The sequence below is a fragment of the Macaca mulatta genome, chromosome 7 (genome assembly GCF_049350105.2).
Source record: "Macaca mulatta isolate MMU2019108-1 chromosome 7, T2T-MMU8v2.0, whole genome shotgun sequence".
Classification (NCBI taxonomy): Eukaryota; Metazoa; Chordata; class Mammalia; order Primates; family Cercopithecidae; genus Macaca; species Macaca mulatta.
In genome coordinates, this window is record NC_133412.1 from 94,359,139 (window position 1) to 94,377,926 (window position 18,788).

At 43.3% G+C, this 18,788-nt stretch overlaps 1 protein-coding gene and 1 long non-coding RNA gene across 2 annotated transcripts; one reads left to right on the top strand and one right to left on the bottom strand.

Annotated features, from left to right (window-relative positions):
* Positions 1–737: 737 nt before the first annotated feature.
* Positions 738–14,574, bottom strand: METTL3 (methyltransferase 3, N6-adenosine-methyltransferase complex catalytic subunit). Its single transcript, XM_015143255.3, has 11 exons — positions 14,358–14,574; positions 6,622–6,839; positions 6,131–6,535; positions 4,321–4,496; positions 3,497–3,713; positions 3,083–3,270; positions 2,354–2,392; positions 2,084–2,192; positions 1,898–1,963; positions 1,617–1,729; positions 738–960 (listed from the first exon to the last, which is right to left on the bottom strand). Exons 1-11 carry the CDS (start codon positions 14,455–14,457, stop codon positions 849–851), a joined length of 1,743 nt encoding a protein of 580 aa, XP_014998741.1. The 5' UTR covers positions 14,458–14,574; the 3' UTR covers positions 738–848.
* Positions 4,321–5,100, top strand: LOC144330161 (uncharacterized). The gene is made up of 2 exons (XR_013396077.1): positions 4,321–4,604; positions 4,937–5,100. It is a non-coding gene; the product is annotated as an uncharacterized LOC144330161 (long non-coding RNA).
* Positions 14,575–18,788: the final 4,214 nt, after the last annotated feature.

The following is an 18,788-nucleotide window of genomic DNA, read 5'->3' on the forward strand; positions in this document are numbered from 1 at the left end:
AAAACTCAAATTTTTACTGTCTGTAAAACAGGAAACGCTCTCCTAGAGAACCTCCTCCTCAACCAACCATGTACATAGTTTTATCCTATGCATTCCTGTTTTCTGTGGGGTTTTTTTTGTTTTGTTTTGTTTTTTGAGACAGCCTCACTCTGTCACCCAGGCTGGAGTGCAGTGGTGCGATCTCAGCTCACTGAACCTCTGCCTCCCAGGTTCAAGCAATTCTCCTGCATCAGCCTCCTGAGTAGCTGGGATTACAGGCGCCTGCCACTACGCCCAGCTGATTTTTTGTATTTTTAGTAGAGACAGGGTTTCACCATGTTGGCCAGGCTGGTCTTGAACTCCTGACTTTGTGGTCCGCCCACCTCGGCCTCCCAAAGTGCTGGGATTACAGGTGTGAGCCTCTGCAACCAGCCTGCATTCCTGTTTTTTTAATGATTTTGGAGGGTGGAGGTAGAGATGGGGTCTCACTATTTTGCCCAGGCTAGTCTTGAACTCCTGGGCTACAGTTACCCTCCTACCTTGGCTTTCCAAAGTGCTGGGATTACAGGTGTGAGCTACCGTGTCTAGCCTATAATGATCATTTTAATGTTTCCCATGCACTCATTTAGTTTGAACCCTCACAGCAACCCAATGAGGTAATACTCCCATTTCACATATAAGAAATACTGAGAGATGAGTTGCACAAGATTACACCCTGTTAAGTGGCAGAGCCAGAATGGACTTCAGAATCCCAACTACAATACAAATGTTTATTTAAATAAAGAAGAAAGCTATTGTACAAATATCACTCTTCAGGTTTAGTTTATAGAGCCATGGCTATGGATTCTTAGCTCTGTAAGGAAGTACTTCTATAAATTCTTAGGTTTAGAGATGATACCATCTGGGTACCTTTGCTTGAACCGTGCAACCACATCTGGGTCTAGCAGGTGGATCCCATCCAGTTGGTTTCCAAGGGTGATCCTGAAACGGGAAAAGGAGGAGCAAACCAGAAATCCTGGAATTAGAGGGTTTAATAGTGTTAAAAAATGCATACCAAGTGAAGACTGCCTATCATATTAAATATGCCAATTCTTGTAAAAAGAACTTAACATTAGAATAGTATATGGCAGAATGACTAGTTCAGAATTGGCATAGATTCTGGTGTTAAAATAGACTGGATCTGTATTATCTGAGGGTTAGTAACTAAGGCTCAGCCAGGCCTGCTTCACAGAGTTGCTGCTACCAGGGAGTACTCTTTGGATAAGCAAAATGCTAGCAGCATGTGTTTTAAGCTCTATTAAAGGGGTGAAAGATGTAATTATTGACAGATTAAATAGATAACTTGATAACCACCAGGGGGCAGATTCAATACATCACAGAATGGCTGAGGAAGATCCTTAGGTTGTGAAGAGAACAGAAACCCTAGGGAGCAGTGCTTTGGGTCCTAGAACCTGTTGAGTTTCTAATGAATATTTGTAGAATCTCATAAAACAGTTTAAATACAAGCTTAAGTGGCTTATGAATCCTCTGAAGCTCATTTATGGACTAGTGGAATACAGTGTGAAGCTCTACTAAGTTATGTCCTTAATCATAAGTAATAGCCCCTTGAGGACTAGCCTGTTCTCTGGTCACCTTACCAGTTGGGTTGCACATTGTGTGGTCGTCCAAATAACTCAATCTTGCGAGTGCCGGGAGATAGTCTTTCAATCATGCCATAGATTTCATCGGGTTTATGACTGGTGGAACGAACCTAGGAAATAAAAAGTAGCTGCTTTTTAAGTTACACAAGATTGCAATTCTAGCCCCTTCTATTATGTTTATGATCTAAATGAGAAAAATCTGGGATGAGAATACACCCAACATGAATAACTGATACCAACAGAAATGTGGAAGCTTTGGACGCCTGGGAAGCACATACCTCAGCTACGATCACATCACAATCCAGACCCTGGTTGAAGCCTTGGGGATTTCCTTTGACACCAACCTGCTCACCACAGATAACAGATTACCTTATGAAACCACCTTTTGAACTTTTTCTCAGTAAGAAATCAAATGATTCTTCTTTTGTGCTCCACCTATTGAATTGGGCCCCACTGCTGCTCACCAAGCAGTGTTCCTTCCCATGGTTCAACCAGTGACCTGTACGGCCTGTCCGAATGATGCGTTGCAGTTGATTTGTCTTCACCCAAATAATTTCATCTACCCGTTCATACCTGTGGGGCATAAAAAAGAACTAGAGTTTTAGCCAAACATACAGTTTAGGGGTAGTACCATTTATAGAAGCAAGGAATCACAGAATACTCTAGGAGAAGAAAACATGTATCTCACTATAACAGTATTACCCTCCAAAGAAAGCAACACAACCACTACTTACCCCCAGAGGTTTAGACATTCTCTCCCCAACTCCATGGCCCTAGGAAGAAATGAGTTGAACAACTATTTGTATGCCCTTATTTTTTTTCCTTCAAAATATATGATGCGTTAAAAACACCATAAACACCTTTTCAGTAGACATTCAGTGAACATTTACATGCACAACACCAAAAGCAGCATGGTGGATCTAAGAATGAAAAGATAAAACAGTATTCTCAACAACCTTACCTTTCTCAAAGAACAAATGTAAAGTTAAATATATATTCAGGGTATAATTTGCATTGTAAATGGGCATTAGGACTCACTAGAAAAAAAGACTGGCTGGGTGTGGTGGCTCACGCCTGTAATCCCAGCACTTTGGGAGCCCGAGGTGAGTGGATCACAAGGTCAGGAGATAGACACCATCCTGGCTAACACGGTGAAACCCAGTTTCTACTAAAAATACAAAAAGAAAAAATTAGCTGGGCATGGTGGCACGTGCCTGTAATCCCAGCTACTCAGGAGACTGAGGCAGGAGAATTGCTTGAACCCGGGAGGCCGAGGTTGCAGTGAGCTGAGATCACACCACTGCACTCCAGCCTGGGCAACAGAGTAAGACTGTCCCCCGGAAAAAAAGACTAAACCAGTCATACATTTAATAGTAGGGCTACGAAAACCCAGGATTTTATCTCCCACTCAGTATTCACTCTGTACTGTATCTGACCATACCTACATAACTGAATTGCATTACCTGCCTGTGACCCAGAGGAAGAGAAAGCCATCATCCTGTAGTACGGGTATGTTGAGCCTGCGCATCTCATCATCTGTCAGGGTCCCATAGGGCAGCTCCATGTGAATATCCCAGGGTGGGTCAGCCATCACAACTGCAAACTTGCCCAATATACTGACGTCCAGGTAGCGGATATCACAACAGATCCACTGCATAAAGTGGTATTTGGTCATCTTCCCTACTTTAACTCTCAGATTCATGGCCCGAGTCCCTCTTTTCCATTTGATTTTTCCTATTCCCTTACAAGCTTATCTATCCCCCTCCATTCCCAATAAGCAAAACAAGATTGCTGAATTATGCTCTGCTTTCTTAACGTGTATGGCTGCCCTACTCAAAATCTCTAAGTTGAGACGAGTTTTCTGAGCAGACAGGTACCTGAGGTGGGAAGAGTCGGTCTGCACTGGAATCACCTCCGACACTCTGTGTAAGAGCAAGCTCCTGGCTTGGCGTGTGGTCTTTGCTGCCAGGGGCCTCAGAATCCATGCAAGCATCAATTTCATAGTGAACATACTTGCAGGTATCCATGTGGAAACATGTATTAAGGAAAGAGCAGTCACCTAAAGACTCATCAGTGTGTTTATTGATAATTCGTCTGGGAAAATAAAAAGGGAGAATCAAGATTGTGCTCCAGACGTACATCCAACAGTTAAAATTCCAAATGATTTCAAAATTCTCCTATTTTATTACCCTCCCCTAATTCTATTGCTAGAGCTTTCTCCAAGAGTTTTAAGGGAGGCAGGTAGCATGGAAATCCGTAATTCATACTACAGAACAATTGTAATTCATCTCTCAGTAAAGACTGGGTTTCCTGTTTTACCACTGGAAGGCAAGCAGTGCAGGGGACTTAGTTGGTTAGAACAGAATAAAACACTGACCTAAGAGTTCAGGTTCCTTTTCTCCTAAGATTATCCCGCTTTCAGAGTACTTTAACTTTCACTGTGGCTGAGAGACAGACATACCTTGTTATTCTAAGGAGGGAGCTTTTTCTTTAAAAAAAAAAAAAAATGTTATTTGGGAGTACAGCCTGTATTCTTCCCTCACAATGCACTTCTGAAAGTATACCTTCAGGGTCTGGAGTACTTACACAAACCATAAACTAAGTAAGATTACAGACAGAACCCCAATGACTGGAAAGAATATGCTGAAAAGGAATGGCTGCTTCTGACAAACCCATCCCACCTCATTCCCTTCCAAGAGACCTGAAGTGCAGCTTGCGACAGGGTCGATCAGCATCACTGGCTTTCATGCACTCCTCCTTGGTTCCATAGTCACAGAATTCTTGCACTTGGGCCCGACCTCGAGAGCGAAATTTTTCAACAATGGATTGTTCCTTGGCTGTTGTAGTATTTAATAGCTCTAGGATCTCCTGACTGACCTGTGACAGAAGTACCCTTGGACTTAAAATGTCTTGTAGATCAAACTGGCTCTTAGACCAACTCTGCAAATTCTTTTTGACATTAATGTCTTACAAGAGATAAATCAGGCCGGGCGCGGTGGCTCAAGCCTGTAATCCCAGCACTTTGGGAGGCCGAGACGGGCGGATCACGAGGTCAGGAGATCGAGACCATCCTGGCTAATACGGTGAAACCCCGTCTCTACTAAAAATACAAAAAACTAGCCGGGCGAGGTGGCGGGCGCCTGTAGTCCCAGCTACTCGGGAGGCTGAGGCAGGAGAATGGCGTGAACCCGGGAGGCGGAGCTTGCAGTGAGCTGAGGTCCGGCCACTGCACTCCAGCCCGGCGACAGAGCGAGACTCCGTCTCAAAAAAAAAAAAAAAAAAAAAAAAAAAAAAAAAAAAAAAAAGAGATAAATCAGCTAACTTTTTTTTTTTTTTTAAGAGATGGGATCTTGCTGTCACCCAGGCCAGAGTGCAGTGGTGTAATCATAACTCACTGTTTCTCCCACTGAACTCCCAGGCTCAAGTGATCCTCCAAGCTCAGCCTTCAATTGTAGCTGGGAATACAGGTGCAAGACACCATGCCAGCTAATGTTTTAATTACTTTACTTTTTGTGGGGATAGGGTCTCACTATTTTGCCCAGGCTGGTCTTGAACACCTCGCCTCAGGTGATCCTCCCACCTCGGCCTCCCAAAGTGTTGAGATTACAGGAATGAGCCATTGTGCCTAGCCCTAAATTAGCTAACTTAATATTGGAAAATTGGAGCCTTCAGATAAGAGATTTGTTAGGGGTTCAGTCCTTCCTGACAAATATGCATTTGGGATGAAATTAAAATGGAAGAGGCCTGGTTCCTACTGCTAAGCATTATATTAACGTCCCCTCCCCAGGAAGGCATTCCTTCTACAAAAAAACATATTTACTGGGTGCTGAACTAAAAAGTATAGTGCTAAACACTTTACTTTTTAGCTCAGAGTCTATTCAATTCTATAAGGCAGGATATGCTGGTATTATCTTCACATTACAGATGAAAAGACTAAGGCTCAAGAGAAGTTAATTAACTTGTTCAAACTTACGCACTAGAAGTACCAAACAGATAAGAACTCATGTCAGGCCAATACTTATACTCAGAACCAATTCACATTATTTAATCAATTTCTATAACTGGTCTAGTATTCCTCTCCAGATATTTCTATAGCGAGAAATATCTCCCTATATTTCTATATATTTGGATTCCTCTTCTCTTGATCCAATTCTTTCAGATTCAATGACAGATTATCTAAATCAGAATTTGTCGACACTGGCATTATTGACACTTTGGGACAGACAACTGTTTGTTGTGGGGGTTTGTCCTACTATGCACTGTAGGATGTTTAACAACCATCCCTGGCCTCTACCCACTAGATGCCAATAGCACTCCCCCATGTGTGATAATAAAAATGTCTCCAGACATTACCAGATCCCCTGGGAGCTGGGCAGTAGGGAATCATCCCCGGTTGAGAACCACTGTAAACCCTCAATTCTAAAAACAGTTCCTTGCCCTAGGGGTAAATCCCTGTCAAACAAAGCTATAATTAAGAGCATATTGTGAGAGTATTTTCACATGACCCCTACCTTCTTGCTCTGTTGTTCCTTGGTGGACTGTTGGTTCAGAAGGCTCTCTATCTCCAGATCAACATCTGAGGCAGCATGTTTCCTTGATTTCTTGGCTGGCTCCTTTGCTGGTTCTGATGCTGAAGAGCTCAGACCAGAGGCTAATGAACTGGCAAAGGCAGCTACTGTAGTTGAGTCCTGTTCTGCACGCCGCTTCTGCCCTGTGACAGTCCCTGCTACCTCCCCAGGGCCCTTCTTTTCTGCCACAGCACCCATCATGGCAGAGAGCTTGGAATGGTCAGCATAGGTCACAAGAGTAGGATGTGCATCGTCTTGTAGGAGACCTCGCTTTACCTCAATCAACTCCTGAGCTGCAAACTTCTGCAGGAGGCTTTCTACCCCATCTTGAGTGGCAGGAGCATCTGGCTAGAGAAGAAGGGGAGGTAGGGGCAATAAGACACTGACCCGGAACTGAAAATAAGTTGTAAATCCTAACTCTGTCAGGTCATTACCGTGGAGATGGCAAGACAGATGGACACAGCATCAGTGGGCAATGTTAAGGCCAGATCAGAGAGGTGGTGTAGCAACTTCTTCTCTAACTCAGGATCTGTAGCTAATTCAGGAACTGCTGAAGCTGTGCTGGGCTTAGGGCCACCAGAGGTGGGTGCAGTAGGCACTGGGCTGTCACTACGGAAGGTTGGAGACAATGCTGCCTCTGGATTCCGTAGATCTAAGAATGAAGAGAAGTAAAAATGAAAAAAGGCAACCGCTGTTGTCTATATATTTCTGAGAAGTCAAATTCTCTGGCATTCCCATACATAGATCTTTCATTTTGTGCAGGAAATTCTCTGACCAACTTTAGCACTAGATTACCTATCCTCAATCATACTAAAGCATTAACTGTTTTGTCAATACTGGATTTTCTATCTACCTTTTCTCTATTGGGTGAGTAATGTTTTCCTAATTCCATATCCTTGTTGTGCTACAAAGAAAGTAAATTAGCAGCATGATAGATTTAAATATCCCTACCACCTTTCTATCAACCTACATTTTTTTTTTTTTTTTTTTTTTGAGGCGGAGTCTCGCTCTGTTGCCCAGGCTGGAGTGCAGTGGCGCGATCTCGGCTCACTGCAAGCTCCGCCTCCCGGGTTCCCGCCATTCTCCTGCCTCAGCCTCCCGAGTAGCTGGGACTACAGGCGCCGCCACCACGCCCGGCTAATTTTTTTGTATTTTTAGTGGAGACGGGGTTTCATTGTGTTAGCCAGGATGGTCTCGATCTCCTGACCTTGTGATCCGCCCGTCTCGGCCTCCCAAAGTGCTGGGATTACAGGCTTGAGCCACCGCGCCCGGCCTCAACCTACATTTTAATAAAGGCCAGGAATATACTCAACAACCTAGGCTGGGATCCAATATTCTTTTTGAGGCATGTAGTGTGAATTTTAATGAATTCAGGCCATTGATCAACAAAGTGTACAAAATGACAATGTTGGGGGCCAACAGTGTTACCTGTAACACTCACAATCACAAAAATCTTAATACTTTGCTGAAGCCTTGGTTACCAAATGGTATTTCCTGACTATATTGTTATCATCTATTACTTCACAAGCTGGGTGGCCATCATAACCTTAATAAGATTTGAGAAACTAAAATTAGGACAAAATGTTACCTTTGAGAAAGCCTAGTATCTGTGGTTATTTAATTAAAATATAGATGAAATATTAAACTCCTAGTACCTGAACTGAAATTGCTAAATAAAATAAGTAGGCCATTAGTTTACATTTAGAAATATTTTGTTTACTTAAATATTTCTACTCTGGCAAGGCACTGTGGCTCACACCTGTAATCCCAGCACTCTGGGAGGCTGAGGTGGGCGGATCACTTGAGGTGAGGATTTCGAGACCAGCCTGGCCAACATGGTGAAACCCCGTCTCTACTAAAATACAAAAAAAAAAAAAAATTAGCTGGGGGTGATGGCGCAAGCCTATAATCCCAGCTACTCAGGAGGCTGAGGCAGGAGAATTGCTTGAACCCAGGAGGCAGAGGCTACAGTGAGCCAAGTTCATGCCACTGCACTCCAGATGGGACGACAGAGCAAGACTCTGTCTCAAAAAATATAAATAAATAAATAATTCATTAATTTGAAAAATTTCCACTCTAATGGAAACTGAATTTATTAAAATCTGACTCAGGGCTTGGTGTGTGCCTTCTATCTGTAATCCCAGCACTCTGAGAGGCCACGGTGGGAGGATCACTTGAGCCCAGGAGTTCCAGACCAGCCAGGGGAACATGGTGAAACCTAGTGTCTCTACAGAAAAATTTTTTTTTAATTAGCCACACATGGTGGCCTGTGCCTATAGTCCCAGCAGGCTGAGGTGGGAGGATTCCACTCTCACCCATTTCTTCTTTCATTTTCAGTTTCTCCAGTTAGTAAGCGAATTTAGATGTTCTCTAAGTAATTAAGAAGTGAGAAAATTTTTAAGTGAGAAATCTATAAAAAGAACCATGTTAGGCTGGGCACAGTAGCTCATACCGGTAATCCCAGCACTTTGGGAGGCCGAAGCAGGTGGATCACGAGTTCAGGATTTCAAGACCAGCCTGGCCAACATGATGAAACCCTGTCTCTACTAAAAATACAAAAAAAATTAGCCGGGCGTGATGGCAGATGCCTGTAATCCTAGCTACTCAGGAGGCTGAGGCAGGGAATTGCTTGAACCCAGGAGGCAGAGGCTGCAGTGAGCCGAGATTGTGCCACTGCACTCCAGCCTGGGCAACAGAGGGAGACTCTATCTCAAAAAAAAGAAAAAAAGAACCACGTTAACATAAATATTTAAGTACCTATGACTTGATATTGACTTTTCTCATTGGTAATTTGACTGATTTAATACTGCTCATTCCAATATCTGGTGATATAATTTTGGTTATGAATCCTTGTATTAATAACACCTCCTGGGAGGTTTTTCTCCCCCCACATTACATTCAGAATATTAGAGCTGAAAATACCTCTTTTAAGGTTATTGGGAAGAGGGAGCTTTTGTTTAATATGATGGATAAAACTTAACTGCTGATTAATACAATTGTTATTCACGTGAAATTCTGTAAACTTTTCACGTGCAAAGTTTTGTATGTATACAGACATTTGGGGAAAAGTTTTATCATCCCTAAAACCAGTTACTGTCCAGAAAATGATTCCGAATCCCTGGGTTCCAAATCCTTCATAAGGTATTCATTCATTTATTTATTCAACACACTTACTCAATGCCTCTGCTCTGCTGCAACTACACTGACACTCTGCTTCTAATCTAACGAAAATAATGTGTTGGGTTCAGCAAACTAATACATAATACTTGATTTACCCTTTAATTAAGAGGACCACTGAAATTAATATGGTCAGATTACTAATTTGCTGAATCCTTAAACATGTCAACATTTATATGCACATCTCAATCTCATGAAATATACTGGAGCAGTTCACATATTTACTATGTGCTAAACCTGGCCAAATCTAGTTTGTTTCAATTAAAGATTTTTTTTAGGTAATTTTTTTTAAAAAAAGATATACTTTACCAACATGAGATATCACACCCATTGGGATGGTGCTTCCTCAAAATCAAAAATAGAATTACGATATGATCCAGCAATTCCACTTTTCGATATACGCCAAAAAGAATTAAAGCAGGGTCTCAAAGAGATATTCATACACCCAGGTTCATAGCAGCATTATTTACGATAGCCAAAAGGTGGAAGTAACCCAAACGCCCACCCATGGATGAACGAACAAAATGTGTTATATACATACAGTGGAATATTATTTATCCTTAAAAAGGAAGGAGGCCAGGCATGGAGACTTATGCCTATAATCCCAGCACTTTGGGAGGCTGAGGAGGGAGGATCACTTGAGCCCAAGAGTCCAAGACCAACCTAAGCAACCTAAAAAACCTGTTGGGTGTTTTGCCCAAAAAATACAAAAAATTAGCTGGGCAAGGTTGTATGTGCCTGTAGTACATACAACAGGCACCTGCCACCAAACCTAGCTAATTTTTGTATTTTTAGTAGAGACAGGGTTTCGCCATGTTGGCCAGGCTGGTCTTGAACTCCTGACCTCAGGTGATCCACCCGCCTTAGCCTTCCAAAGGCTGTGGACACCTGTAATCATAGTTACTCGGGAGGCTGAGGCAAGAGAACTGCTTGAACCCAGGAGGCAGACATTGCAGTGAGCTGAGATAGCACCACTGCACTCCAGCCTGGGTAACAAGAGCAAAACTCCATCTCAATAAATAAATAAATAAATAAATAAATAAATAAATGAAAGAATGAATGAATGATAAAAATGCCAATCTAACGAAGGTCTCCCAATATTTTGCGCACAGTATTTTCCACTATTAATGATATGGATACATTTTAGTTCATTTTCTATCCTTGTCTTTTGACACTGAGTTCAGTAGTCAATAATTATCAGATTTCAGTAATGCTATAAAAAACAAGATGTGGTACACAAATTTTTATTGCCGGTGAGACATGAAAGGAATAATCTGAACTTTTATCAAGTCTTGGGTTGTATCTTACATGACAACATGATTAATAAACTTACTATAGAGTATGTTTCACAACGGTTTCCTAAGAATCCTAAAGCTCAACAAAATACATTCTTTGAAATAATCAAAATAACACAGAAAGAACAGTGACATTCTGGCTTAATTTGTGTGTTTCATCTTTACCTATTACCACAGTACCAAATGATGGGTCAGATCAAGCTCTGGGTCAGAAGACAAGATACATTTAATTACAACCCCAGAAATACTTTTATAAGAGTCTTAACTAGGCTGGGATTACGTCTGTAATCCCAGCACTTTGGGAGGCCAAGGTGGGAGGACAGATTGAGCCCAAGAGTCCAAGACCAGCCTGGGCAACATGGCAAGGCCCGGTTTCTACAAAAAAATTAAAATTAAAAATTACGCGTGCATGGCAGGGCACACCTGTGGTGCTAGCCACTCAGGAGGAGGCTGAGGCAGGAGGATCACTTGAGCCCTGAGGTCAAGACTGCAGTGAGCTGTGTTCATGTCACTGAACTCCAGCCTGGGTAACAGAATGAGATTCTTGTCTCACACACACACACAGAAAAAAGGGTCTTAGCTATATTATTAGCTAGATATACAAGTCAAGAGATACTCATATCTAAAAAAGAAAAAATAAACATAAAAAAGGATATTTACATGCAGGGAGAATACAGTCTTAGTGTCAAAAATATTAAACATGTTTAGCAAGGACCTGGATGAAAGTATCAAGGCTCTAGTAGTTAGGTCTGATACAGCAAAAAGTTTGGCTAATACCAAAATGTAGCTAATATCATGGAAAAATGAAATGGCCGGGCACAGTGGCTCATGCCTGTAATCCCAGCACTTTGGGAGGCCGAGGCAGGCGGATCATGAGGTCAGGAGATCAAGAGCATCCTGGCTAACACGGTGAAACCCCGTTTCTACTAAAAATACAAAAAAATTAGCTACGTGTGGTGGCATGCACCTGTAGTCCCAGCTACTCGGGGGGCTGAGGCAGGAGAATCGTGCCATTGCACTCCAGCTTGGGCAACAAGAGCAAAACTCCGCCTCAAAAAAAACCCCAAAAAAACAAAAAACAACAAAAAAGAAAAATGAAATGAAGCTTAAAATGACCAAGAACAATTAGAATCATTCATTGAAAGAGTATGAATTTAGAAATGGAAAAGTATAAAGAAGTACGATGCCCGGCACAGTGGCTCACACCTGTAATCCCAACACTTTGGGAAACCGAGGCGGGCAGATCACCTGAGGTCCAGAGTTCGAGACCAGCCTGACCAACATGGAGAAACCCTGTCTCTACTAAAAATACAAAATTAGCCGGGAGTGGTGACACATTCCTGTAATCCCAGCTACTCGGGAGGCTGAGGCAGGAGAATCGCCTGAACCTGGGAGGTGGAGGTTGCGGTGAGCTGAGATCGCACCATTGCACTCCGGCCTGGGAAACAAGAGCAAAAACTCCGTCTCAAAAAAAAGAAAAAAAATAAGTATGATGAGGAACAATTAAAACCAAGAAACAACCACCACCACCACAGACAGAGGATGGTCTGTTACAAAACGACAGAAACGTGAACACAAAGTAATCAATGATGTAGTACACCAATATAGTGGCTTTTTAAAAGTTAATTTTGTAGGCCAGGCCTGGTGGCTCATCACGCCTGTAATCCCAGCACTTTGGGAGGCCAAGGCGAGTGGACTGCTTTAGCTCAGGAGTTCAGAGACCAGCCCGGGCAACATGGTGAAACCCCGGCTACCAAAAATACAAAAATTAGCTGGGCGTGGTAGCACACGCCTGTGGCCCCAGCTACTTGAGAGGTTGAAGTGGGAGGATTGCTGGAGCCTGGGAAGTCAAGGCAGCGGTGAGCCATGATCATGCCACAGCACTCCAGCCTGGGTGACAGAGGGAGACTCTGTCTCTAACTAACTAAATAATTTTGCAGATCACTCTGTTGAAACAAACAACTACCTGATCCTCAGGTCCCCTTTTGCAACTGCCATTACTGAAAGGGAAAAGATTCCACAAGAAAATTAAATAGCCTGGATATGGTGGCTCTCACCCGTAATTCAAACACTTTGGGAGGCTTAGGCAAGAGGACAGCTTGAGCCCAGGTGTTCAAGACAAATTTGGGCAACATAATGAGACCTTATCGCTATTAAAAATTTAAAAATTAGCCAGGCATGGTGGCATGCCCCTGTAGTCCTAGCTACTCACAGGATGAGCTGGGAGGACTGCTACACTCCAGCCTGGGCAACGATGAGAGACCCTATCTCAAAAACAGAAGCAAAAAAAGTCGCTGGCATCATTTATGCACATTTTTAAAAAGTTTCAAAACAGAAAACCAAAGAATAGGGGAAACAAAACAAAACAAAAAATTGTATCTATAAATAAATCAATGAAGTTTCTAGAGCAAGGAAAAAAAAAAAAAAAACTCTGGCTCTTAGGTAATTCAGGAACTACTCCGAGACTTGACTACTAATTATTGCCTGATCAAATGACTTGCACTTCTTACTCTACTATCCTCCCCTCTTACCTCTTTAATTATCTAGGTCCTATATAGCCATAAAGGCCAAATTCAAGTGCCAATTCCACTATGATGGCTTTGATGGCTTCACTACCTACACCAGCTCTTGTTACTTCTCTTCACTGTACAGACTGTAGATTCATTCGTTTGGTTTCATACATATATCCTATCATATTCCTTTTTGTAAGCATCTACCTTTGAATCCTATGGTTTTTAAAATTCTTGAGGACAGGGGCAATTTCTTACTTATTTTTGTCTAGTTAGACCCATGAACACTGTAGCTAAGAAAGGATAATTAATTAGGTGAGAGGATCCTGCCCGTGTATCTTCTATTTCTAGGGGCCAGAATATGAGCACATGAACCTAACATGATCTAGACAAGATTTAGAGATGGAGTTGAAGATACTGACAAATATTGGAACAATCTACCACAAGGGTGATATTGAGTCACTATTTTTGCAGAGCTTTGTTACTAGTTTGCCTTAAATAATTCAGAGTTTGTCCTGGGGGTAAGGAGTGGATAAGAGTGAACTTAACAATCTTTTAAATTTCCTTCAAGTTTTATGATCGCGACATAGGGGCAACAGGAGAGGAGAAAAAGTTTGGAAATCAAACACAAATGTTTTCAGGTTCCTGCTAGGTATGTAAATTGCTAAGACAATGCCGGTAGGGGTACTCATTCAAAAACACCGAATGCCACTCTGTACGGGCCACTAAATTGGACACTGTGGATATGAAGGTTCATTCCTTGCTTACCGTACCCACAGGTGCCAAAAAATGACCACTACAAAATAGTCGTTGTAACTGAGGGAACAAAGCGCCATAGCAGCAACAAAAAGGGGTTCTTGCTGCTTCGTGGGATAGGGGGCTGAGAAGCCTCACAAAGGCGACGTCCTCGCAGTCTAAAGAGGAATGGGCAAGGAGGACGAGGGTGGGGCTCAAGCATCCGTCCGATAGAAGTGAGCAAGAAGAACCGAGGCCCAGGGTGAGGAGGAACAGCGAACTACTTGCAGAAGGGCGAAGGTCTGTGCTGCTGAAGGGGGAGATGGAGTACCAATGTACGAGGCTTTATAGAAATGGCCGTTTGGTAAAGGGCAGTAACTCTGGAGCTTTTTCTCTAGGGATCCCGCCCGTCCTCCCCAGTTGAGCCTCGGCCCCAGCAGCCCAGTGCCTCACCCAAATGCCCCGAGTCCTGCTTCCGCCTCCGCTGCAGCCTCTCCCGCAGAGAGTCCAGCTGCTTCTTGTGGGCCTGGATAGAGCTCCACGTGTCCGACATCCTAGTCTCCCAGCCCTGACGCCTCTCGAATAAGGCGCGGCGGACTAGCACCTCCCAGCACTCGCTCCAGGATATAACCAATTCTCACGCGGGCACCCCGAAGGCTAACCGGAAAATGACCCCTAGAGATGAGCAAGACAGAAAAGTCATTTCCGGTGTCGCGCTTTCTTGGAAGCTCTAAAGAGAGCCACGTTAGGTGTTGGCAGAGCGGCCAATATAGTCTTTATTACCTGCTCTCTCTTGCTTCCGGGCACAGTGAGGCTGTGGTTGCCATGTTGGTGACTGGCAGAGCGGCCATGTTGCTTATAGACGCGCATGCGGCCATGTTGAATATTCGGAGAGGAGTCCTGAGAGGTAACCTACGTTAAAATAGCACTCATAAAGAGCAACACCGTATAGTACAGATTTTTTTTTTTTTTTTTTTTTTTTTTTGAGATGGAGTCTCACTCTGTCACTCAGGCTGGAGTGCAATGGCGTGGTCTCAGCTCACTGCAACCTCCGCCTCCCGGGTTAAAGTGATTCTCCCGCCTCAGCCTCCAGAGTAGCTGGAATTACAGGTGCGTGCCACCACACCCAGGTAATTTTTGTATTTTAGTAGAGACAGGGGCTTCACTTTATTGGCCAGGCTGGTCTCGAACTCCTGACCTCGTGATCCGCTTACCTCAGCCTCCCAAAGTGCTGGGATTACAGGCGTGAGCCATTGAGCCCGGCCTGACACAGAGTTTCATTCTTATCACCCAAGCTGGTGTGCAGTGGTGTGATCTCAGCTCACTCCGCCTCCCAGATTCTAGCTGCCTCAGCCTACCTAGTAGCAGGTATTACAGGCGCCTGCCACCACGCCCAGTTAACTTTGTATTTTTAGTAGAGATGGGGTTTCACCATGTTGGCCAGGCTGGTCTTGAACTCGTGACCTTAGGTCATCAGCCTGCCTTGACTTTCCAACGTGCTGGGATTACAGGTGTGAGCCACCGGCTTGGCCTTTTTTTTTTTTTAATGGAGCTCCCTGAATGGAAACATTTCCAGAATCACTGACTTATCCAATGTCTACATGATGCCATACACTGTGTCCAAAAAATACAAAAAAAAATAGTTTGACTGGCATGGCTCCTGTTTTCAAAGAGTTTATGATCTGGTATAGGAGCTATGAGCCAGTTTATTAATACTGAACCATCTTTACAGCATGAGGTAGCATGAGCATAGACTCTTTAAAAAACAAAAACAAAACAACAACAACAACAACAACAAACGTAATTTCAAAGAAGAGGAGGACTGCAAGTTTAAGGACCCAGGAAGACATTGGAAAGAAGCTGGCATCAAGGTGCAGGCTTGAAGTGACCGCTAAGTTTTCAGTAGGTGAAGGTATAGGAGGGAAATCCAGGTCTAGAATATGATAAAGGCAAAGGTCTAGACTAGAGGTAGGAAAGCACGGTGTGTGTTATGTCAATCCGGATTAGTTCGCCAGAACATAAAAGATTTGTATTTGGGAATATTGGGAGAAATTTTAGGTTCCCAAATTTGAGGCCAGATTGCAGAAGGTACATGGTACCTGAGTAAAGACTTGGCAATTTATTCAGAATACAATAGGAAACAATTAAAGTTTGTAAATAGAAATGTTTCAAAATTGATCTACTGTTCTAGATAAATTGAAAGGAGGAAGGAGATTTAGGAGAGGAGAAAGATGGTTAGTAGTCCATTGTAACTAAGTGTCTGATGAGAAGAACTTTAACTAAAAGCTGGTTATGAACAGTAATGAAAAGGAAGGGGTGAATATGAAGGGAGCTATTGAAAGATTGTAATATGACTTTTATCCATTCAGTAAGTATTGAGTGACTACTATGTGTTAGATACTATGGAGATTTAGTAGTGATCAAAATACTCATTTCCATCTCATTTTCTGAACTTAATTTACTTTTAGGGAATTTACACTGTCTTTTGGGATGTGTAACTTTGTTTTTTTGTTTTTGTTTTATTAAGATAAGCCTCACTCTTTCACTGCTGGAGGGCAGTGGTGCAAAGAAGTAGCACAAGTACTCCTGAAAGTCAGTCAAATCAAGGGCAGCTCTCAGAAGTTTTTGCTTTCACATTAACTCTGGGTAAATTATTACAGTGGCATATTGGGCAAATTTTTTGAAGTACAGGAAGGTCTCTTATCATGATATTCTTATAGAGAGATTCTTTTTAGACTCCTCTTGACCAGTTTGCTGCTCAAAAGAAAGATACTGCTTTCTTGTCAGCCCAGCAGCCACAGAGGAGGAGGAGGAGGAGGAAGGAAAAATGCAGACAGACTTCTTCTAGTCAAAACAGAGTGTAAGCCTAATTTTGAGCAGATGGGTGCTGCATGCATTACACTTCTGAACTTTTCCTCATATCTGCTGTGGTAGATTGCTTCCAGAGTTGGCCACAACAATGCCTCCCACCCACTTGCCTTCAGGCAGTGTGACTTTGCCCCCTTTCAGTCAATAAGTAAAGCTTATTCTCTCTCCTCTTGAATCTGAGCTAGGCTTCTGACTAGCTTTCACCAAAAGAATGTGGCAGAAGTGATATTCCCTGAGTTCTAGACCTTAAGAGGTCTGGACCTTAAGAGGCATTACAGCTTCCGGGGTTTGGTTTGGTTTTGTTTCTAATTTTTGAGAGAGAGTCCCTGGGTCTGTTCCATCTAAACACTATTGAAGCAAGACACAGATCTGAGGGACCTCCAGATGTGCTGCCACAGCTTCTGTTTCTGCCCTCTTGGAACCCTGGGCCTTCATGGAAGTCCAGTTACCCTGCTAGACCATTTGAAAAGAGAGACCCTGTAGGATGAAGGATGGTAAGGAGAGAAGGTTCAGCATTACAGTCAGCCATCCAAGTAGCCAGAAGTGAGTGAGGCCATCTTGGCTTCTCCAGTCCAAATGAAAGCTGCCTGAATGAGCCTAGTCCTCACCACATGGAACATAGACAAGCCATCCTACCAGGCACTCCATGGAATCATAAGCAAATATGTAAGTATTAAGACACTAGACCAGGTGTGGTGGCTCACACCTGTAATCCCAGCACTTTGGGAGGCCGAGGCAGGTTGATCACGAGGTCAGGAGTTCGAGGCCAGCCTGGCCAACATAGTGAAACCCTGTCTCTACTAAAAATACAAAAATTAGCCGGATGTGGTGGTATGTGCCTGTAGTTTCAGCTACTTGGGAGGTTGAGGTAGGAGAATCACTTGAACCTGGGAGGCAGGTTGTGGTGAGCTGAGATGGTGCCATTGCACTCCAGCCTGGGCGACAGAGCAAGATTCTGTCTCAAAAAAAAAAAAAAAAAAAGAAGACACTAGTAGGCTGTGTGCTGTGGTGTGTGCCTGTAATCCCAGCTGCTTTGGAGGCTGAGGTGGGAGGATCCCTTGAACTCAGGAGTTCAAGACCATCCTAGGCAACATACGAAGACCTCATCTCAAACAGTACTAACTGTATACTTCACTTTTTTTTTTTTTTTTTTTTGAGATGGAGCCTCACTCTGTTGCCCAGGCTGGAGTGCAGTAGCACGATCTCGGCTCACCTCCGCTTCCCAGGTTCAAGCAATTCTTCTGCTTCAGCCTCCTGAGTAGCTGCAACTACAGGCATGCACCACCATGCCCAGCTAATTTTTGTATTTTTAGTAGAGACAGGATTTCACTATGTTGGCCAGGCTAGTCTCAAACTCCTGACCTCGTGATCCACCTGCCTTGGCCTCCCAAAGTGCTGGGATTACAGGCATAAACCATCGTGCCCAACCCTTCACCTTTTACTTGATTCTTTGGATGAACGTTTTTTTCCCTCAAGTCTTGTCCATATCTGACTGAAAACAGAATATCCACTAGGATTAGTCAACCTACCATTATTAAATGTTAGAATAGATAAGGAAATATAAAGGGAAGTCAAAGTTGGGTCTAATTGAGAATAAGGCTAGTGAAATCTGTTTTGGGGATCAGAAGACAAGTGTTTGTTGATTGGCTAAGAAGTTCCAGTGACGGCTGGGCGTGGTGGCTCATGCCTGTATTCCCAGGACTTTGGGAGGCTGAGGCGGGCGGATTACGAGGTCAGGAGTTTGAGACCAGCCTGACCCACATGGTGAAACCCCATCTCTACTAAAAATACAAAAATTAGCCAGGTGTGATGGCGCACGCCTCTAATCCCAACGACTCGGGAGGTTGAGGCAGGAGAATCACTTGAACCCAGGAGGTGGAGGTTGCAGTGAGCCAAGATCACGCCACTGCACTCCAGCCTGGGTGACAGAGCGAGACTACATCTCAAAAAAAAAAAAAAAAAAAAAAAGTGCCAGCGACAATAACCAGAGTTACAGGTGCAGGAGTTTCTGAGAGA